We start from the raw sequence: 22,442 nt of genomic DNA on the forward strand, positions 1-22,442 counted from the left end.
GAGCGGAGCCGAGCGCAGCCGAGCCAGCCTGCCGAGTCCTCCGCATTCCCACAATCCCGGGCGGCCCCGCCCGGCTCCCGGCTGCGCGTCCCCCTTCCCACGTCGGCGCAACCAAACCCGCGGGCGCGCCCGCCTCGCCCCTCCCCGCCCCGCCCGCGCGACGCCCCGCCCAGCCCGACCGCTAGTCCCGCCCCCGCGGCGGGCGCGCGGGCCGCCGCCCACTCCCATTGGCCGCGCCGCCCGCCCGTCGGCGCTGTCCGCGCGCGGGTTAGGTTGTGAGGCGCTGTCGCTCGGTCGCGGCGGCTGCGGTTGGCGGCGGCGGCGGCGGTTGTGGCGGCGCGGGTGGAGGGCGGTCGGGAGGGACCAGCGGCTGAACGGGACCGGCGCTTGCAGGCGGCCGAGGCGGACCGCCGGCCCAGGGGCCGAGCGCCGAGGGCCGGGCGGGCGCGGCCGGGGCGGCTCGGGGCCAGGACCGGGCCGGCCGGGGGGCGGCGGCGGGGGCGGCCGGCGGGCGGCCGGGGCCGGGGCCGGGGCCGGGAGGATGACTCTGGAGTCCATGATGGCGTGTTGCTTGAGCGATGAGGTGAAGGAGTCCAAGCGGATCAACGCCGAGATCGAGAAACAGCTGCGGCGGGACAAGCGCGACGCCCGGCGCGAGCTCAAGCTACTGCTGCTCGGTGAGTGGGGCCGGGCCTGCGGGGTTCGGGCCGGCGGTGCGCGTGCCGGGCGGGCGGGCGGGGCGGCCCTGCGTGCTGGCCATGGCCTTGCGTGCTGGCCAGAGCGGGCTCGACCCCCGCGGGGTCAGCCCTTGCCTATCTGTGCTGTCCACCTTTGGGCCACCCGATCTCTGCAGCCTGTGCTGTCTAGGTTGAGTCCCTGACATCAGAGGGGCCAGGCCCTGCCTCTGCTGTCCACATCAGCGCCCCAGACCCTCGGGATCTGCCCGCGCCTGTGCTGGCCGTGGCAGGTCACCAGCCCCTGCAGGGTCAGTGCCTGCCTCAACTGTCCAGATCAGGCCACAGTTTTCTTCAGGATCAGCCCCTGTCTCTGCTGTCCAGGCGGGGTCCCCAGGACCCTTTGGGATCAGTCCATGCCTCTGCTGCCCAGCCCCTGATCCCTGCAGGGCCAGCTTCTGCTTCTGCTGTCCCGTTCGGGCCCCCAGAACCCTCGAGGGTCTGCCCTCTGCCCCTTCTCAGGAGACAAGCCTCCTCCCTGCACAGGGCTGGTCCTCCATCCCTGCCCCCAACAGGTGTGCCCCCTCGCTGCCCCCAGCATCCATTCAGGGCCAGACCTTTGGGATGTAATCCACAGGACGCGCCCCTTGCCTTCTGGCATCCCTTCTCTACTTTTCCCACCAGGTGGAGCCCTGTTCCCTGCAGGCTGGGCCCGTCCCCCTCCAGCCCCCGTTCCCTGAGGCCAGTTGGAAAACCCATGTCCCTCCCCAGTGGAGTGCAGTCCGTGGGGAAGAAGACAGCCTTTCCTCTCTTCTTGGGGCCGGGGCGGGTGGAGCCTTGACGGAGCAACCGTCTCTGTGCGGCCCCTCTCCTTACGTCCTAGCGGGAGCTGGGTCTCCGGGTCCTCTTCCCCTTCCTGGAGAGGATTCCTGTCCAAGTCTCCGTTTCCCCCACTGGGCACCTGTTGCACGGAGCCAGTCGGCTCAGCAGTCGGCAGGCTGTTGTCACCCCAAATAAGGGCTGTTGGAGGACTTACCTCTGCAGTCAAAGGCAAGAAGGTCGTTTACACAAGCGAAGCCCTTGCCCTGCCTTCTCCGGAGCTCTGCTGCATTCCTGCACTGCGGGGAAGGTTGGAAATGCTGCTGTGATGGGCCCCCGGTGGAGGAGGGGTCTGCCACCGAGGGGTCCTGCAGGACGGTGCAGGGTCGGAGGCGGCGAGTCGCTGGAGGCCGTGGGTCCTGGAGGGACTGCCTCGCTTTTCCCACCTGTGGGGACCCTCTGTTTAAAATACCTTCCCTGTTTTTTTTCCAAACATTCCACTTTACCTAAAGGCTATAAAACGGGCCATCTTTGCAGAAAAGACAGGCAAAGAGTAATGGTAAAGTTTGGAGGAAACTTGCAGTGGGGTCCCAGTGGCACCTGGGAGGACAGCATGGCCCTGGCTGCCTTTCGCCAACAGAGGTAGACTTTATTTTCAGAGGGGGGTTGAGAAGTTACCAGCATGTTAATGTTACCAGACAGTCGGCCTTGCCTGGGGGCTGGGGGCTGCATGAACCTCTGCACGCCCCTGCTGCCTGCCCTGTGCGCACCCAGGCTCCAGATTGACGTGGGGTTCAGGGGTGCAGGTCGGTGGCCTGTGCTCCTGCAGCCTTGCTGTGTGTCTCTGGTCTCCCTGGGCTGGGGCTGAGGAGCCTTGCAGGGGATCTGGATGTGTCCAGCGCTCAGCCATGGGTGCTGGCTGTTGGCTGCAGGAGCACCTGGGTCTGAGGTCCCACCCCTCCCCCTGCTGGCTTGCAGGACAGGGAGTCTGCACCCCCCTGGGAAGCTGTTAAGTCCTAGGCATGGGGGCAGATAGGAAGACGAGAGCTTGTGGGTCCAAGGTGAAGGTTTATGACACCAGGAGGGCGGCTGTGAATGCCAGGCTGAGGTCCAGGGGACGTGCTGGGGGCCGGGGGGTGCCGAGCCCCACCCACTCCATGCCGGTGCACCCCCAGTCATGAGAACCACAGACATCCCCAGGCGTGGCCCAGTGTCCCCCGGGGGCAGAATCACCCCCGTTTGTGTTATCAGAATCACCCCTGCCCCGTGTCAGTACACAGCGTAAAATGCGTGTTGCAGAGCCGGTATGTGATCAGTGTTAGGTTGTTTTGTCAGATGTATTGTGGGTGCTTAAAAGGTGAATGCTTTTGTTACTACGGTCCAAAGCCACATACGTGTGTGCCGTCAACACGCAACACGTCTACGAACATGTGTGATAGGTGTGTTCGGTTTTGTTGGTCCTGTTACCCAGGCCACGTCCTCGTTGACAGTCATCTGTGGTGGGGAATGGGGGTAGTGAGCGTCCCTGCACGGGATACACTGGGGTCCCCACTTTACAGAAGAGGACCCCCAGGCTCAGTTAGGAGCGCCTGTGGGGGTCCCGGGGAGGCCCGCCGGCTTCTGCCTCCCGTGATCCCTCCTGGGTGCAGGTGCAGTCCCCTGCCCCCGCGTTTCTGCCACTCAGCGGAGAACCACCGAGGAGGCCCCTCGTCCGTTCCTTAGGACAGGTTTCCCCTTGAGAACCGAGGCCTACGGCAGGAAGCGCCGTTCCGGGAGCTGAGCGGCTCCGGGATTTCTAAATAAAGCAGGGCGGTCAGTTCCGCAGGCTTCCTGTCCTGCCTGCTGTGGCGGTGGAAAGGGCCGGAATCCGGCCTGGGGTGTGGTGGCCCCTGCGGGAAGGGTGCGCCTGCCCTGCTTGGAGGCGAGAGTGGAACGTGGCCGTGGCTCCTGGCGGTGGCCCTGCCTGTTCCCCGCAGACCCCGAGAGCTGGAAGCGCCTGGGGCCCCCGGGCCACCCCTAGCGGCCCACCCCAGGATGAATCTTACGGGCTTAAAAGTTAGATGAAATTTTGTGTTGTTGAAAGGGTGGGCGCCGTCCCTGGAGGTGCAGGAGCCCAGACTTGCTCTCAGAGCCCCTCTCCCTCGGTGTCCTGCGCGCCGGGCCAGTGGGAATCTCCCTCCCCTTGGGCCCGAGCACGGCTTCGCCAGGCGTGTCCCTGGGCTCCGGACTCCGTGTGCACAGATGCTTCCCGGCCTCGGCTGAGCTGCGCTGGTCGCTGCCTGAGAGCCTTGGATGTTTAACCACAAAAGGTTTCGCTTTCTGATTTTTGTGGTGGAGCCCTTCACCCTGCGGCCTGAGAACAGGTCGCAGTCACTGCTGCTCCTGGGCTGGGAGTTTGGAGCGGCTGCAGAAGGAGCTGAGTGGGGACCCCTGGCAGGAGGGACGGGAGCCCGTTTGTCCCTCCTCTGCCTCGGAGGGCCTTGGGGGCAAAGTCCAGCCCTGGGTGGGCGGGTCTGGTCTGGGCCGGGCCAGGCCGGGTGTGCGGAGCTGGGCCGCACTCAGGGGGAACGGCCATCTCTGGTCCCCATAGGGCGCTCCTCTCCCATCAGGACAGTGAGCCATGGGGCCTGTCAGCCCAGTGTCCGTGGACGGGATTGGGGCGTCTGCAGGGGCTTCGGGGGCACCCGCGTGCGGGGTTATTTTTTGGCGGAACTCCAGCTGCTCTCAGAACTGGGCCCCAGGCCGCAGGCTTGCTGGCTGGGAAGTTTGTGCCAATGCGCCCCGGCCCCCTGCTCCCGGGTGGCCTCAGTCTCTGCCCTCAGCCTGGGCGTGGGGCACCTGGCCGGTCACTACCAAGGTGTACCCCCCTCGTTTTCCCCACCACATACCCCCTCCGGGCCAGGCCCTGCCACCCCACGGCCCAGCACAGAGCCCTGCGGGCCTGAGATGTTTGCTGAGTGGCTTTGATTGGCTAACTGAACGCAGTTCTCTCAAGCAGGTGGAATGGGGGTGACCGGGCGCCCCGACTTAGGACATCCTCACATCCCGCCTGGTTGTGAGGCTCCCTGCTCCGGGGCCCGTTGCCACTGCCGGTGGCCCTCTGCTGTGACGCGTGGACAGGCAGGGACTTAGGGGCACAGCTCGCAGCTGCCACCCTCCCGAGGCCTCGTGAGTGGGCTTGGGGGCGCTCCAGAGCGAGCGCAGCCTCGGCTCCCTGCCTGCAGCGCTGTTGGGGGGAAGGCCGCGACGCCTGCGAGGCACCGTGCCCTCCTGTGGTCACTGCTCTCCCTACGGGGGGCTTTACCCGGGTTGACAGGCTGCCCCGGCAGCACTGGGAGGTGGGTCCCGCGAGGACCGAGCTGGAGGGCGCGGTGGGGTTTTGGTCCCCGTGCCTCCCGAGCCTCGGGTTTCCCTGCTGTGGAAGGAGAGCGTCCCCCGACTCCCGGACTGTGGGAGGGTCAGTGGGGGCGACGCATGTCAAACTGGGGAGCGCCGTCTGTGCCCTTGTCTTTATTTACGGTATCGCGCTGGCTGGCAGTCCCTCTGTGGCCAAGCGGGGACCTCCCTGTCTTGCGGTGGGGTGTCCGGAGCTTGGCCCTCAGGGCTGAGCCTCTCGTTCCCTGATCTGATCCCAGCGCCTGCCAAGGAGGTTTGCTTACAGACCTCGGTTGGCCCAGAGCTGGAAGGTCAGACCCCCCACTGAGGCGGGTCGCCCCGTCTCTGCCCCACTGGTCCTCTCTGCTGAGCCTCGACGGGTGGGGGCTTTCCCGTCCCCCAGGCCGGGCAGCTGGGCTGCACGGCAGGGTTGGGCGGGACTGGGGCTCATACCAGTCTCCCCGACTCCTGAGCGTTAAGCTTCAGGAAGGGCTGCACTAGGACCCGGCACGTGGGACAAGAGGGGGGCTGGCCCAGGGGACCAGTGTCTGCGCCTGGAGTCACCTGGGCAGGGGACGCTGGACCTGCTGACTTAGCGGCCATGGTGTGGAGGTCAGATGAAGGGATGAGTCCCGAGGTCCACCCTGTTGTCCTCCCTCCTGGCCCCTGTCCAGGCTGGCGCCCGCTGCTGCGGTATCTCTAAAAGGCCCGTGGCTGGCCCAGGAGAGCTCCCCCCGTGTTCTCACATTCGCTCACTTCCCTGGGTGGCGGTGACTGTGGACCACAGAGAGACGGACAGACGTGAAGCCCGAAGACCTGAGCCTGTTGAGGTCTGACAGTTACTGGCTGTGTGACCTCAGCGAAGCTGCTTGACCTCTCTGTGCCTCAGCTCCTTTACTTGTCCAGCAGGAGGTAGGGTGATAGAGGTACCACTGAATGAATGGATGAGCGGGGGCGAGGGGAGCGTGCCGTTGCCTTCCTTGGCTGCACGAGGGGTTTGCACTTTCTCTGTACCCCAGCAGAAGGTTGCCATGCCTCTTTGATCTTGGACCTGTTGACACAGCTCGGGGCTGTGTTGGATTTCCGGGCTGTTTCCAGGAGCCCAGATCCCCGGCAGTGCTCTCTCCTGGGCCTCCTGTGGTCCTGGGGTTCCTGGCTTCACTGTCCACATTCTAGAATTAGGGATGGCCGAGTGGCAGCCCTGAACCTCAGCTTCTGACGCTAGTGTTCTCTTGCTAGATCGCGGCCACTTGCCCCGGGGGTCACGGATGTTGCACACCTTGATTCCCACTGGGATGATGTCGGACCAGCACCATCCTTCCTGCCCTCCAGGCCCTTTCCCTGCCCCTCTTCTCTCCCACATTTGAGGAGTGGCTGCCCGGGCTCAGACTTAATTCCTCCCGGTCTGCGGTCCTAGATCTTGGCCGACCGTGCAGGTGAGACGGCGGCTTTCTCCCTCTGTCGCAGGGATGGGGCTGCTCTTCTCCTTCCTCTTCTCCAGTTAGTCTCGGTTGGGCGGCTGGTGATGCCACTGAGCATGCCCAGAGATCATCCTGCAGGCTCCCGGCCCTGCTGTGCTGTCTGGCCCCTGCCAGGCCCCCAGGGGCAGGACCCCTCACCTGGGTCGTGCCCTCAGGGGCCCCCATTCTTGGAGTTAGGACAGGGGATGCAGAGGACCCGAGGGGGACACGTGACAGAACCGGGACTGTGGATTGGGGCCGAGTTCATTTGGTTCATTTGGGAAAAATGTGTGCGGTGCCTTCTGTGGGCCGGGCCTGTGCTGGGGCTGGGTGTGAGGCTGCTGGCAGAGCCCCGCCCTCGGGGAGCTGGCTCCCAGCAGGGACAGACGAGAGCAGCAGGTCAGGAGCAGGTGGGGCGCTGGGGGCGCTGGGGCCCTTCCTGGAAAACGTGAATTTGCGTTTCTGTGCAGGGAGTTGGGGTGGCGTTCGGGAGGGGAAGGGCCCGATGCGTGGGCGACGTGAACAGTGGTGTGGCGCGCCGGCCCCGGGCTGCAGTGCCATGGCTGTCCTCATGCGAGGTTGGGCTGGTCGCCTTGTGGGGGACAGCGGGGGCCAGGGGACCCACAGACACGAGCCCGGGGTCTGAGTGCAGCCAGGACCTGGGGCCACTCGGCGTCCTCGCTGGGAGGGGGTGTGGCGGTAGGTGCCCTCTGCACCTGTGCAGGTGCGTGGCTAGAACGAGGCCCGTCACGGGGTCTCGCACGGTCTTGCTTGAGGCGGGCCTTGCTCTTCTCCCTGGTGGGCAGCTGTTGAAGGTTTTTTTTTTTTTATAAATATTTATTTGGTTGCGCTGGGTCTCAGTTGCGGCTTGCGGGCTCCTTAGTTGCAGCATGTGGGCTCCTTAGTTGCGGCTCCCGGGCTCCTTAGTTGTGGCACGTGAGCTCTTAGTTGCAGCCTGCGAACTCTTGGTTGTGGCATGCGAACCCTTGGTTGTGGCATGTGAACTCTTAGTTGTGGCATGCATGTGGGATCTAGTTCCCTGACCAGGGATCGAACCTGGGCCCCCTGCATTGGGAGCGTGGAGTCTTCCACCAGGGAAGTCCCCGTGACCGGATCTTCAGGGGGAACTGACCGAGGGCCGGGCAGGATGAGCTGGAGCTGCCAGGGACCCCCGGGTGGCGGCCACAGCAGATGGGCCTGGTCGTGAGGCCCAGGTGGGCCTCGCACCGCGAGACTTCTCTGAGCAGGTGGCTGTTGGCTCGGGTGTGTTGGGGGGCCCGGGTCCCAGCTCCCGGCACTGGGTGCCGGCAGCATGTGGGCTGAGTTGGGCCAGGGGGTGGGCACCTGGAGAGGACGCTGTGGCGGCTCTGCGTCCCCTGGAGCTTTTCCTCCCTCCCTCCCTGGCCAGTGGTGGCTGAGCTCCGGCCAGCTGGGCCTGCCGGTTCCAGAGCCCAGGGCCCGCGGCTCCGGCCTTCCACCCACAGCTCTGCCGGGAGGCGCCTGCTGGGACTGGCACCTGTCACTCAGTCGCTGTTGGCCCTGAGCACAGGTGACAGGCCACCCTCGACATGCGGCTGGTGGGGCTTTCCTCTGGGGGCCTGGCCTCTGCAGCCGCCACCTCCACACCCTCCTTTCTCTGTCCTTCCTGGCAAGGCGGCACGGCCCGGGCAGGGTCACTGACCGTCCCACCTCCTGGGCCGCACTCTCCCCAGGGTGTCCCTTTTGCTGCGTTCTCCCCCAGCTTTATTGAGACGTTAAGTGCCACGCGTGTTGTGTGGTTTCAGAGGTGCACGTGAGGACTTGACACGTGGCTTGTGACACGATTGCCCGTGAGGCCCGTCACCGCCCCGTCACCTCACTGGTGCCTTTTGCTCCTGGACTTGATCACGGTGCTGTCTTCGCAGCGGCTCCTCTGCCCTCGGCGGGGTTCGGGCCACACGCCTCGTCCAGGACCCCTGACGTCTCCAGGGCCAGTTGTGTTTCCGGCTTCTGAGGGGTCCGTCTTCCATTTCTTGGTTTTTGGGGCATGTCCCAGCTGCGTCGTCTGTGTTGGGCACCGGGGCGTCCCCCGTTGTCCCTCGGCCACTCTCTGGCCGGCGATCACGGCTCCTCCGCGAACACCCGCTGTCCCCTGGCTGTTGGCACGGGCGCGTGCACGTGTGTGAGACCCTCGGTGCCCTGCGCTGTCTCTGGGGAGCTCTGGGGGGGCTGCCTGTCCTTTTCGCACCCGCTTTGGAGACGCTGGCTGTGGTCTGAAGTCAGCAGGCTCTCTCTGGGTCTCCCCGTGCCCTTGCGCTTGTGCAGCTCGCTTGCCGGTCCTGCAGTTCAGGGGGGTGGACACAAGGGGCAGCGCCCCGGGGCCTGAGTGGCTGCCCGTCTCCACCTCAGCTGACCTGTGGCTGCAGGGGATCGGGCTTTAGTGGCCACTGGTCTGATGTTTCCGGTGAGAGGCCCTTCCAAACACCAGCAGGGCACGTATCTTTTTACAGTAGCATAGTGTCAAAGACAGGGGTTCTCACCTGGGTGGTCCTGCCCCCAGAGGACACTGGGCAATGTTTGGGGATGTCTGTGTGTCACACTGAGGGGATCCTGGCATCGAGGGGGCAGGGCCAGGGGTGCTGCTCAACACCCCACAGTGCCCAGGACGGCCCCAGTGTCAGCAGTGCTGCGGGGACCTTGGTCCAGAGGAAACAGCGCAGGGCATGGCATTCCTGTGTGTCACCTCCCCTCCCCCACCCCGCCCCCTGCAACGAGGGAGGAGTGCATGGACCCCTCAGGGAGGTGTGGGGTCACATGGGGTCCTCGCCCCTCCTGCCTCAGAGCTGGGGTGGGGCCTTGGTGGGAGTGGGCGCCTGGCCTCTGGTTGATGTTGTGGCAGCGGTGGGATGGGAGGTGGCATCGGGGTAGTTACCACTCGGTGACAGAACCAGAGTCGTATTCTTTTATTCGTGAAAGGACCCAGGGCCTTGATGGAGGTCCTAGAAAGGGGCAGCTGCAGTGAGGCCCCTGCTCTGTCTCCCCAGGTGGGCTCGGGCACCCGTGGTCAGTTACTCAGACGCAGGTGGAGGGCCTCCTGCTGCAGGACGGTGTGGTCACTGCAGGCCGCTCGGAACCCATGTCTTCTCCGGGAGCTCCCGGGCAAGGAGGCGGGCAGCAGACGCCTGAGAGAGACCCCCCGAAAGGCAGCGGTGATGGGTCCCAGTGCAGAGGGGAACTGCCTGCCCTGCGCCCACGGCACCGGTGGCTGTGAGCCGGACGGCGTGCAGGGCAGGACGCAGCTCAGGCCCCTTCGTTCGGTGGGGGACGCAGGTGACTCCGAGACAGGGTGGGGAGGATGAGCCTTGACAGGCGGGCTGGGGCGAGTCTGGGGGGTTCTGAGTCCCCAAGAGGGGGCCTGGGGGCTTCAGTGCATGGGTGAGTGGGGACCTGTGTTGGTTATCAAGTAGGGGTTTGAGGCCGTGTATCCTTAGGCTGTAGAAGTTCTCTCCTGCTGTGCAATAAAACCACCCTGTAACTTAGTAGCTGAAAATAACACACAGGCAGATTCTGAGGGTCAGGAGTCTTGGGGGTTCCGGGTCGGGGTCCCTTAGGAGGTTGTAGAGCACGTGTTAGCCGGGGCTGCCTTACCTGAAGGCCCGACGGGGCCGGAGAAGCCGCTTCCAGGGCGGCCCCTCACGTGGCTCCTGTCCACATGGGCCCTCATGGACGGCGCTGCCCCCCGGCCCCCGCAAAAGTCCTAGAGAGGACGGGGAGCCCCGTGACTCGTCTTGGATGTGACAGGCCATCCTTGGTCAGATTCTTTTGGTTGGAAGGGAGGCACTGAGTCCAGCCCTCCCTCCAGGAGGGGTCAGGCTCCCCCTCTGCGTGGAAGACATCCCAGAGATTCGTGGGCACATTAAAGCCACTAAATTGCAGTCCCTGCGTGTGGAGGTGAACAAAAGTGGGGAGACGGGTTTGCCGCTTAGAGGGTGACAGGGCGGTGCGAGGCTGGGGCAGGAGAGGAGCCCTCCCTCCTGCCACAGCGCTGGTGCCAGGTGGGGCTGGCTGGCCGGCACACGGCACAGGTTAGCGCCGTAGGAGGACGCAGCGGCCACGTGGCCCCGTTCAGGAGTTTCTGCTCTGATCCCTTGATCCCAGAGACAGAGCCTCCGTGTGCCCTTCTCTGAGGTGGGGCCTTGACACCTGACACCTGGAGGGCTTTGGGACAGAGAGGGGAGGGGCCCCGGGCGCCCGCCGGGCCTCTGGGCTGACAGGGACCTGGACCTTGGGGCTGTTCAAGCGCCAGGGTCACGCTCCGTCTCGGGGTGGCGTGAGGTTGAGTGAGTTACAGGTTCAGGGGCTGCTGGGGACCGTGGGGGGCGCGGCCTGGTGCCCTACGAAGGCCCAGCGTGGCCTCGATGCAGATGCCAAATTCGTGCCCTGAAGGAAAGCTGTTCTGATCGGAAGCCGGGGGTCGGCAGGACGTTGTCACACGAGGGCGTGTGTGACAAGGGAGCTCGTCACGTGACCAGTTAAGGGGGTGGCGGCATCTGGGGGAGATACTTCACTGCTCCCGGCCTCCAGTTCCTCGGCTGCGGCCAGAGCTGAATTCAGACCCGAGTTGCTGCAGGTGCCGCGGCTACTCCCCTCCCGTACCTGCCCACGTTGTTGTCCGGACCTCCTCCGAGCCTCGGCTCCCCCTGTAGACAGGGTGTGCGTGGGAGGACGCGGCCCGCCCTGTTGTCCGGGCAGCAGCGGCTGGCCAGGCGCATCCCCACCTCCAGCCTCGTGGGCGGGACTCCGCGTGGGCGGGGCTTCTCGTGTGCAGGGCGCGGTGAGCCCACGGCTCGGGTCGCGGGTCCGGTCCCGCTGGGTCTCACTGGGCCATTTGCAGGCACGGGCGAGAGCGGGAAGAGCACGTTCATCAAGCAGATGCGCATCATCCACGGGGCGGGCTACTCGGAGGAGGACAAGCGGGGCTTCACGAAGCTGGTGTACCAGAACATCTTCACCGCCATGCAGGCCATGATCCGGGCCATGGAGACCCTGAAGATCCTCTACAAGTACGAGCAGAACAAGGTGAGGCCCCGGGTGGGAGCGCCGGGCACGGCTGGGCGTCTGGCAGCTGTTCGCAGCCCCGTCCTACAGTTGGCGGAGTGGGTCCTGGCCCCCTCTGAGGGCCAGCGTCCTACCAGGCACTGCACGCACTGTATCAGGCCCTCTGTGAGCCCGGGTGGTGGCACGTTCTCTTATTTTCTTCAGTAACAGCTTTATTGAGAAAATTTACATACCAAGTTCCCCATTTAAAGTATGCAATTCACTTATTTTTAACGTATTTACAGAGTTGTGCAACCATTGCCTCTAATTCCATAACATTCTCATCACTCCAGAAAGAAACCCCGTCCCCACTGGCAGTCACCTCCCCTACCCCTAACCCAGCCCCTGCCAACCAGGAACCCACTCCCTGTCTCTGTGGATCTGCCTGTTCTGGACGTTTCCCATCAATGGAATCACACCCTGTGTGTCCTTCTGTGTCTGGCTTCTCTCACTGAGCATCGTGGTCTCAAGGTCTGTCCACGTTGCAGCGAGTGTCAGGGCTTCTCTCCTCTTTGTGGCTGAGTGATGTTCAGTGTGTGGAGGGACACATTGTCCATCATCCATCGAGGGACACATGGTTGTTTCCACTCTTCTGGCTCTCGCGGACATGCTGCTGGAACGTTCGTGTGCAGGTTTTTGTTTGCACGCCTGTCCTGGTTTCTCCCGGGCGTGTCCCCAGCAGTGGAGGTGCGAGGTCCAGGGTAACTCTCGCTCTGCCTTCCAGAGGGGCTGCCTGCCTGCTGTCCGAGCGGCGTTGCCCTGGCCGTGCACCAGGGGGCTCTCTCCGGCGGCCTCCCTTGGCTTTGCTTTTGTGGATCTGTTTTGCGGGACTTCTCTTTCAACTCCAGCAGTTTGCCTGGGCTGGCGCGTGGCACCATGTGTTGGACCATGTATGTCCAACAGGGTTTACATTAATCTGTTTACTTTGAGGCTTAAGAAGGGCAGTCAACCAGATTTCTGATATTGGCGTCTTCCTGCCTTGATGCCCGGTTCACGGGTCATCAGGGAGCCTACAGGGCCCAGCACTGTGTCTGGGGCCCGGCCAGCCTGGCTGTGGGGCTGAGCATGTAGGGCCTGCTGGAGCGCCTCTCACCCTCTGGTTCGTAGGATTGCTCACAGCCGAGGCCCCTCAGAGGCCAGGCCCCACTTTAACCGTGGAAGTCCAGAGGCATCTGGAACAGGGATTGGCAGACTAAGGCCTGTCTCTGTAGGTGCAGCTTTGCTGGCACAGGCCGCGCCCACTCACACGTCATCCGTGGCGACTTTTGCTGCAGCAACGGGGACAGCGTGGCCGTAGAAACAGACGTCTGGTCCCTGGCCTACATGCATCCGCAGTCAGGGGGGTTTTCTGGGGCTGGTGTCCACTTCTCCAGGCCCAGATTGGGAGGCCGGGAGGGTGAGGCGGGGCTGAAGGATGTGGTTGTGTGGGGGCTGGGGCGGGAGAGCATCCCTGGGAGGCGACCGGTGAGTTCCAGAGCCTGGGCCAGGGCCCCCACGTTCCTTGTTTGGGGTTCTGCCCAGCTGTGTCCCCTCCCCAGTCCCTCAGCCGTGTGGGTGGGACCATCCCGAGCGCAGGCATGTGGAGCAGGCTGGAGGAGAGACTGGGGTCTCCTGGGAGCCTTCTGCCCCCGACGTTGTGTGTGTGTGTGTGTGTGTGTAGGTGTGTGCGTGCGCGTGTGTGGATCTCTGGGGTGGTGTGTCTCAGCGAGGCTCTTTAGCAGTGGGTCTCCGAGTCCTGTGGTCCAGGGTCTGTGTGGAGGCTCCGTCCCAGGGGCGTGAGTCATTGGACCACTGGACTGTTGTGATTAGCTCAGCCTCCCCTTCCTGGTGGGTTGCGCTGGTCCCCAGACCCCATCCCAGGCTGCACACGAGAGGACCTATGCCTTCAGAGATCCCGAGGGTTTCAGGAGCTGTGTGCTTGGAATCGGGGGGCAGGTTCTTCTTAGGTCACAGCGGCTCTCTTCGCCTCGGTTTCCTCACCTGCAGCATGGGAACACAGGGGCAGCCGGTGGTGTTTGTTCCTCTGTCCTGTTTGGGTGCCCCGGCACCGAGGTGCGTGGCGGCCAGGTGGGCCCTGCTCCCGGGAGCTGCCTCCATCTGCATTTTCCTTTGGGGGCCTGGCACTGGGGGGCGATCGCTGCTGGTCGCCCTTGCGTCGTTCTGACGCGTGTTCATGGGAAACGGGAGCCAATGGTTCTGAGTCGGTCGCCAGGTGCTGGCGCTGAGCGTCCCCGGGCCTGCCCCTCCCCCCGCAGGCCAACGCGCTCCTGATCCGGGAGGTGGACGTGGAGAAGGTGACCACCTTCGAGCACCGGTACGTGAGTGCCATCAAGACCCTGTGGAACGACCCCGGCATCCAGGAGTGCTACGACCGCCGGCGGGAGTACCAGCTCTCGGACTCCGCCAAGTAGTGAGTGGGGCCGGGCCGGGCCTGGGCGGAGGAGGGTCTGCACGACGCCTGGTTAGCCGTGACGGGGCGATTTCCCTACAGGGAGGCGGGTGTCTGCGGGGATTTTCTGTTGTCTCTCTGCCCCTTTTCTGTGTCTCTAAAACTATTCCAAAGCGACAGGTTTGGTTGTGAAAAGCCACCCCTCCAGCCCACAGCCTCTCTTCGGAACCCCGGCGCCATCCCCATCCCTGGACAGCCGTCCCTCAGAGCTGGGGTGGGGTTCTGTCCCAGGCGTTCCCTGCGGCCTCATTTCGTCCCTGTCCATTCTCGTCCCAAGTACTTGGGCTGCTTGGGCCCCTCCCAGCGCTCAGGGGACCTGGGATGGCCGGGAGGCCCCTCGTGGGCTGGCCTGAGCGGTCCTGCCTGCTGTGTTGCAGCTACCTGACTGATGTGGACCGCATCGCCACCTCGGGCTACCTGCCCACCCAGCAGGACGTGCTGCGAGTGCGTGTGCCCACCACTGGCATCATCGAGTACCCCTTCGACCTGGAGAACATCATCTTCAGGTACCTGTGCCCCCGGCCCCGGCCCCAAGCCCCCGGTGTGGGGCAGCGAGAGAGGGTCCTTGTCTGTGGCTGTCACCAGGTTTCCGAGTGAGCCAGGCCCTGGTGGCGCTGGCGGGGCTGAATGGAGGCGGCCCAGGGGCGACGGCCTCCTCGTGCGGGCTCCGCATGGGCCCCAGATGGGGGGAGGGTGCCGGTGCTTGCGGGTGGGCGGGTGGGTGGTCTGGAGCCCAGGCCAGAGCAGGGGTGCTCCGGGCGGACGGTGGAGGAGCCTGAGGGCCCCAGGGGAAGGTGGCTCCAGGCCCCTCTGCGGCCCAGTTCCGAAGGCCACGCGGCCAGAGTGGACTCAGGGTCGTCCCCGAGGATGGGCCCCGCCACCCCGCGAGGTCACAGCTTGTCCAGAGCTGCCAGGTGGCAAGGCCAAGTGTGTCTCCCGGGGCAGCCGTAACAAATGACCACAGATGGGCAGCCTAAAATCACAGAAATGTATCTTCTCCTAGCTCCGAGGTCAAGGTATCGGCAGGGCTGGGTCCTCCTGAGGGCGTGAGGGGAAGCTGTCCCGTCCCTCCCAGCTCTGGCGGTGCTTGCAGCCCGCGGCGTCGCTTGGCTTTTAAAAGCCTCGCTCCATCTCTGCGTCCGTCATCACACAGCCCCTCCCTGGGTCTGTGCCCATGTTTCCTTCTTACGGTGACACCACCGATCACTGGATTCAGGGCTCCTGCTCTGGAGTGACCCTGTCTTAACTAGTGCCATCTGCAGTGACCCTGCTTCCAGATCAGGCTGTGTCCCCAGGTTCCAGGGGGACTGACTCTGGGGGACACGGTTCGCCCAGGGCTCTGAGGCCCAGGCTCCGGGGTGGGGTTCCTCCTCTGGCTGCGAGCCTTCCCTCCCCGCCACTGCATGGGGTCCCTTCTGCTGGGCGAGCCCACCCCAGGGGCCCCAGAGACCGCGCTGCTGGTGGAGGTCCTGCCCTGTTGCCTTGAAGCGCCAGCCCCGGGGGCGTTCAGGGAGTCTGTTGGGTTTGCCTTGAGGTGCCCTCTGGCCCGAGACCCGAGACCCGAGACCCACCTCTGCCCCCGGGGACCTGCACTTCTCAGGCAGAAGCTTCTGGGAGAGGGAGAGAGTCTGGGTGCCCCCAGCTGGCCCCCCCATCCTTTCTCACCTGTCAGAGACCCCGGGGTGCCCTTGGACCCTCAGGAGTTGTAGGCATCACACCGCACATGCCTGATGGTACATTTTCTGGTGAGAGTTCAGCATTTTGGTTTCCTTCTTTTTTGGTCAGATTCTCGATGGGGTCCGGGACCTCAGAGGCCTGTGGGGCACAGGCCGGGGCTATCACTGGCCTTCCTCCCGACCCCACGTCCCGGGGTCCCCTCACACGGTCTTAGCTTGGCCTCCGCAGCTGCTGTGCCCTCTGTCCAGAACGCCTCTCCCCCTCCCTTCCCGCCCCTCCCCCAAGCCTGTGTGCGCTCTGCTGCTGTCCGAACTGCAGAGTGGCCCTGCACCTCTGCCACCACTGTCGCTCGGCCAGCCCACCCCTCGCCCACCTCCCGCCTTGTCTGGTCGAGGGCTTACAGAGGGCAGGCCGGGGGCCTGGGCACGGAGCTTGTGCCCCCATCTTGATCGGAGCTCACACAGCACCGGTGACAGTGCGATTGGCCTGATGTGTGAGGCCCGAGCCTGGTCCCACACGGGACCTCCTGCAGAGACCTGACCCCCCCCCCCCCTCCCCGGGGGCCCAGGTTCCCACCCGGCTGTACTGGGGAGACTCAGCTCCAGAAAGGCTGTGGCCCCTGACGCCGTCGGCCCGATGGCGCTCCCCACGCTGGCTGCGGCAGCCCGTGTGGGCCTGGTGTCCACTCACCCCCCTCCCGTCCCCTCGGTCACCCTGGCACGTCCGCCATCCGCCTGTGCTTGCTAGAACCTCCTCTGCGAAACCCCCGCCAGGCGGATTGGCCTCTGCTGCCTGACTGTCCAGCAGCTGTGGACGGGCCTGGCCTGGGGACCCTTGCCTTCTCAGGCTGCTGTTCTTTCTCGCCATCGTCTTCAAAAGTAGAGGGTTTCCTCGTCATAGAAAACTTAAGAAACTCACAAGTAGAAAGCGGGGACCTGTCACCAGTCGTGATGCTCAGGGTGCCGTCCCTAGCGTGTCCCCGCCCCCCGCCCCGCCTGGTGTCAGCATCTGTGTGCCGACATCTCCCGCTGGACAAGCAGCCTGCTCTCGCCGTGGCTGGGGTGGGTTCCAGCGATTCATAGGTGATGCCGTGTGGTGTCCAACAAGGGGAGACGGGTTTCCAGACGTGGGACATCCGAGGTCACCCGGCTCAGCCCCACTGGGGTCTGTGCCTCACACGCTCCACGGCGCCCCCTGTAGGCCAGGGCCCCTCCCTCGGCAAGCAGGCGCCTGGCTGTTTCGGGGGTCCCCCCTCCCCTGCTTCTGCTGTATTCTCCTGGCTTAATGGTACTGTGGCTTTGCTGGCTCTGACAGGTGACTGAGGGTGCCTTCGTGGCTCTGATGCCTTAGGGGTTGCTTGTGGCCCTGGCAGAGGCGGCTGTGCTGGGGGTGGGCAGTGTCATCTGCAGCCCCGCGCTGAGCCCGTGCACCCCGCCCTGCAGGATGGTGGACGTGGGGGGCCAGAGGTCCGAGCGAAGGAAGTGGATCCACTGCTTTGAGAACGTGACGTCCATCATGTTCCTCGTGGCCCTCAGCGAGTACGACCAAGTGCTGGTGGAGTCGGACAACGAGGTGAGGCCCTCGCTGGGCCCAGGGAGGGGGGTGCCCACAGGCCCTTTTGGGGAACCTGCCGCCAACCTGCTGCCTGCCCCGCAGAACCGCATGGAGGAGAGCAAAGCGCTGTTCCGGACCATCGTCACCTACCCCTGGTTCCAGAACTCGTCCGTCATCCTCTTCCTCAACAAGAAGGACCTGCTGGAGGACAAGATCCTCCATTCCCACCTGGTGGACTACTTCCCCGAGTTCGACGGTGAGCCCACCCTACTGGCCTGTCTCGGGCGCCGCCAGTGCCTCCCTCACCCTCTCTGGGCCTCGGTGGCCTCGTTGGCAACTCGGGAGTGACACGAGGACGGTGTTTCCCAGGCCGCACGGAGGCCGCGGCGCAGTTAGTGTGGCCGGAGCTTGGCAGGCGCCTCGCAGGGCCCTGGATGGTGGGGAGAGCTTCGTGTCCCCCGGGGGGAGCGTCGTCTGTGGGAGGGGGCACCCTGCGGTCACCGCCCGGCAGCCTGTCCCCACCCACCCAGGGCCTGGGCACGGGGAGGAGCGAGGCGCGGGGGATACGGGGTGAGCCGGACCCCTCCTGCCCCTCCGGCTCAGCCCCAGTTCCTCCTGCCGTCCCCACCCCCACACGTGGAGAACCCCCGGGGGCGCTCCTGGGGGGCAGTCTGGGCTCCGCCACTCCCTCCCCGGCGTCTCCCGGAGGTGCTGCCCGAGGAGCCGGGAGACCCGGGGTGGGGTGGGGGGTGGGTGGCGGGCCGGAGCAGGAGGCTGGCTGCCAGGGGGCAGCAGGGCTGTGGACACGTGCCTGAGTCGGGGGGGATGGATGGAGGGGAGGCGGGAGCCAGGGAGGTGGAGGGCGGTGGGAGGCGGGTCTGCCTGGCAGGTGGGCCTGAGTGAGGGGCTGCTGGGCGAGGGGGCTGCGCGGCTCCCTCCGCTCATCCTGCCCCCGCCTCCGCCAGGCCCACAGCGGGATGCGCAGGCCGCCCGGGAGTTCATCCTGAAGATGTTCGTGGACCTGAACCCCGACAGCGACAAGATCATCTATTCCCACTTCACGTGCGCCACCGACACGGAGAACATCCGCTTTGTCTTCGCCGCTGTCAAGGACACCATCCTGCAGCTCAACCTGAAGGAGTACAACCTGGTGTGACCGCGCGGACCCCCGCCAGCCGCCTGCTGGTCGCCAGTCTGCCCCAGGAGTCGGGGGTTTTTCATATTTTTAAACAAATGGTTTTTATTTCACAGTTATCAGGGGATGTACATCTTTCTTCCTACACACCTCGTGCACCTTCTCATCTTTGTCAGTGGCAGAGGCCGCCTTTTTCTGGCCTTGACTCGTGGCTTGCTTTTTTCTAAAAAAAAAAAAAAAAAAAAAAAAAAACTAAAAAGGAAAAAGAAAAAAAAGAGAACCCACAGAAGACGGGCAGAGAGGAGACCTGGCCCCCAGCGGCGCGGGACACGGCCTCCGGGGACGGCTGTTGGCCTGGTTTCTTCTGATCTCGGAAGGCGTGGAGATGCAGAGGCTGGGACTTCTCTTTCTTCCTTGTTTAAGTTATTGACGCCCTCACCGCTGTTGCCGGGTTTCTGCCCCGGACTCCAAGACGTGGGGGTGGGTGGCGCCCCCCGCTGCCCACCCTGGGAAGTGCCTAACCATTTTTTCTTTTTTTTTGAGGAAACAAAATGCAGCCCCCGGGGCCCTGTCTCACAGCCCTGCCTGCCGCGGGGGGCCAGGGCGTTGGGGTTCTCTGGGGCTCCCGCCGGGAGCGTTCCTGGGTTCTGGGCCCGGCCCCCAACCCCGAGGAGGCCCACTTGGACTGGGAGCCACTGTTTGTTTTGTTCCATTTTGTACCCACTTTGGAAACAGTGAGGGTGGGGTAGGGACTTCTTTCAGAATTTTCTCAGGTCTGTCCCCGAGAGGCAGAGAGGGAGAGAGGGTCGCCCTGGCGGGGCCATGGGTGACTGGGAGGTGCCCACCGCCCTGCACTCTGCCCGGAGCCGAGCCGTCGGGGCTCGTGGCAGCTGGAGGTGGGCCCTCAGCCTGGCCACGGCCACGGCCACGCACTGAGGGGGCCTCCCCGAGGGCCTGAGGGCCGGTTTCTGGGGGGGAGGGAGTGGCTGTCTCACGTGGCGTGGGCTGAGCACTGCGGTGGTTGGTTTTGTGTGGTTGGTTTCTTGCACCAACGTGACGGGAGTGGCCTGCCGGTGGTGCCCCGTACCTGCCCCGCGCACCTGGGCCCTGCGAGTGAGCGCTCAGGGCGGCCCTTGACCAGGGCGTGCAGAGAAACGGCGCACACGTCAGACCAGCCCCGCACCAGCCTTTTCCCCGTCCGTCCGCCTCCCACCTCCCTCCTGAGGCTGATACGCAGGGCCCAGGGTGGGGGGCAGGCTTCTCGGCCTGTTCTCCTCGGGCATCTCCACCCGAAGGGCCCTCTCCAGTGCCGTGGGTCCACTTGGCGGGGGTTTGTGCCATAGCCCTGACGTGCGGCCAGGGGCGGTGGTGCCCTGGCGGTGGGCTCCCGGGGGCCCACAACGCACAGGGAGCCGGGGCAGGCCTTCGAGGGGGAGGCGGTGGGGCGGCGCATCTAGAGTCTTAACTTCCGGAGGGGCCGGCGTGCCAAGATCCCCGGGCAAGCCCGGCTGCCATGCCCAACCTCCCTGCCTGGCCCGCTCGCCTCCAAGGCGCTTGCCCGAGTGCCAACTTCCCCCCACCGCTGTGTCACATCACCCAGCAGAACTGCCCTCCGAGTGCCAACGCCCCAGTGACGTGAGGGGCCGTGCCGGCCGGCGGGGGTGACCTCGCCCGCTTGTACTTGTATATTAAACAGTCCTGATTTCAGACAATTTAAACCTTAATCTATTTAAAAAAGAATATTATATAAAAATGCTGTTTTTAAACCTTTTGTCATTTGAAATGCATGTATTGTCCGTGCGGGCTGAGGGGCGGGCGCCGTCGGCTCAGTGCCAGTCTCCTGTGGCCGGAGCTGTCCATGTTCAGGCAGCGCGTCGGGGCCCTGACCCCTTAATCCAGAGATGCGTGATGGAAGTAGACTTTTCATACCTTTCTCCTGAAATGAATTCTGTTTTAAATTGGAATAAATTTTGTTCCTAAACACTCGGCCCCCTGTGGCTTATTATCCTGTTACTGGCTGGGGGCGGGGGGCAGCAGAGGGGCCCTGAGGCCCCCGGGGTGTCACCTGACTCCCGTGTGGCCTGCGGGGCCCTGGCACCTTCAGGGTGGGGTCTGAGCTCACGGGAGCCACAGCTCGGCCGCCCGGGGTGTACCTCCTGCCCTGAGCTGGGACCGCGGCCCCAGGGCCCCTGACTTCAGGTCGATGTGCCGCGCTGTGGGCTGGAGCATCCTGCAAGAGGACCTCCTCCTCGTGGGGGGCAGGGGACAGAGATGGGGCGGCGCCCGGGTTCTGGACCCAGCTGGCCACTCAACTGTCACAGATCCTCTTGGGAAGACGCGCCCCTCCCCCCGCCCCATTTCTTTCTGCAAACCAAGATGTTCTCAGTCTTTTTTTCCTTAAAATGTTTTTTACATTGTGGTAAATACACATACAACTTACCAGCTTCACCATTTTTAAATGTACAGTACGGTGACATTAGTTTCATTCGCAATGTTGTGCAACCATCAGCAGTAATTGTCTCCAAAACCTTTTCATCACCTCAAACAGAAACTCCGTACCCATTAATCAATAACTCCCCACGCCCTCCCCCAGCCCCTGGCCCCTGGCCCCCACCATCCTATTTCCTATGGATTTCACTCCTCCAGGGACTCCATGCGAGTGGAATCACACAGTAGTTGTCCTTCTGTGTCTGGCTTCTCTCGCTGAGCATCATGTCCTTCAGGTACATCCATGGTGTAGCAGGTGCCAGGATCTCTTTCCTTTTTAAGGCTGAATCATTCCACTGCGTGGATGGACCACCTTTGTTTATCCATCCGTCGATGGTCACTTGGGTTGTTTCCCCCTTTTCGCTGTCGTGAATCACGCTGCTGTGAACACAGGTGTGCAACTATCTCTTTGAGACTCTGCTTTCCATTCTACTGGCTATAAACCCAGAAGTGGAATTCTGGGTCAAATGGAGATTCTACGTTAAACCATTTGAGGAACCGCCAGGCTGTTTCCACGGCGGCTTCCCCATTTCTCGTTCCCGCCAGCTGTACGCCAGGGTCGCTTTTCTCCATATCACCCTCCAGTTTTTGTTTTTTTAAAAAAATAACTCCATGTTTTTAATTTTATTTATTTATTTTATTTTTGGCTGTGTTGGGTGTTCGTTTCTGTGCAAGGGCTTTCTCTAGTTGCGGCAAGCGGGGGCCACTCTTCATCGCGGTGCGCGGGCCTCTCACTATCGCGGCCTCTCTTATTGCGGAGCACAGGCTCCAGATGCGCAGGCTCAGTAGTTGTGGCTCACGGGCCCAGTTGCTCCGCGGCATGTGGGATCTTCCCGGACCAGGCCTCGAACCCGTGTCCCCTGCATTGGCAGGCGGATTCTCAACCACTGCACCACCAGGGAAGCCCCCACTCCAGTTTTATTTACTCATTCATCAGCGGGATGGAAATGCCCTGAAGGCCCCGTGTGTGCCAGGCACTGTCCTAGGCACTGCATATACAGGGAGACAGCACTTATCACCATGACTCAATCTATGAAGAAAAACAGCAGGGAAGAGGCATGGGCAGAGATAGTGGCCATTTCAGGCAGGCTGTTCAGGAAAGCCCTTTCGGAGAAGGTGGCGTATGAATAGGATGCTGGAAGACGTGAAGGGAAGGGGCAATGCTGTGGTCTGAGGGAGGGACTTTCCAGGCGGCGGGCAGAGCTCATGCAAAGGCCCTGGGGCAGGACCAGGCCTGGTTCATTGGAGGAACAGCAAGGAGGCCCGTGTGTCTGGAGCAGAGTGAGTGAGGCGGAGAGAGGGAGGGGGGGAGGGCAGGGAGGGGACGGGGCAGGTCGTGCAGAGCCTTGTGGGCCGCGGGGAGGACTTGGGCTTTTACCCTCAGGAAGGTGGGACCCTGGAGGACTATGGGCAGGGGAGGCACAGGGCCTGACTCGGTGCTCACAGGCGCCCTCTGGTGGCCGCTGCCGGGAGGACAGACTGTGGGGGTGAGGGCGGAACCAGGGACCCGGATGGAGGGGACTCAGCTGGACCAGGTGGGAGATGATGGGGCGGTCCCAGGTGGAGGCGGAGGAGGGGAGTGGGATTCGGGAGGTGGGTGCAGGGAGGGAGCCCGCGGATGCTGCCGGCGCGCCTGGCCGTCATGTCCCCCGCGGCCGGCAGGTGCCACTCGCCTGCTTTCCGCGCCCGCCTGCGCGAACATGCATCCGCCCGGGAGGTCCTCTCCGCATCCCGGT

The 22,442-nt window shown here is 64.0% G+C and overlaps 1 protein-coding gene across 1 annotated transcript; it reads left to right on the forward strand.

The window, feature by feature from the left end:
• The first annotated feature begins 495 nt into the window (after positions 1-495).
• Positions 496-20,200, forward strand: GNA11 (G protein subunit alpha 11). Its single transcript, XM_057541099.1, has 7 exons — positions 496-677; positions 11,202-11,386; positions 13,660-13,814; positions 14,231-14,359; positions 16,973-17,102; positions 17,187-17,340; positions 18,050-20,200. Exons 1-7 carry the CDS (start codon positions 542-544, stop codon positions 18,238-18,240), a joined length of 1,080 nt encoding a protein of 359 aa, XP_057397082.1. The 5' UTR covers positions 496-541; the 3' UTR covers positions 18,241-20,200.
• Positions 20,201-22,442: the final 2,242 nt, after the last annotated feature.

This window comes from Balaenoptera acutorostrata, chromosome 2 (assembly GCF_949987535.1).
Source record: "Balaenoptera acutorostrata chromosome 2, mBalAcu1.1, whole genome shotgun sequence".
Classification (NCBI taxonomy): domain Eukaryota; kingdom Metazoa; phylum Chordata; class Mammalia; order Artiodactyla; family Balaenopteridae; genus Balaenoptera; species Balaenoptera acutorostrata.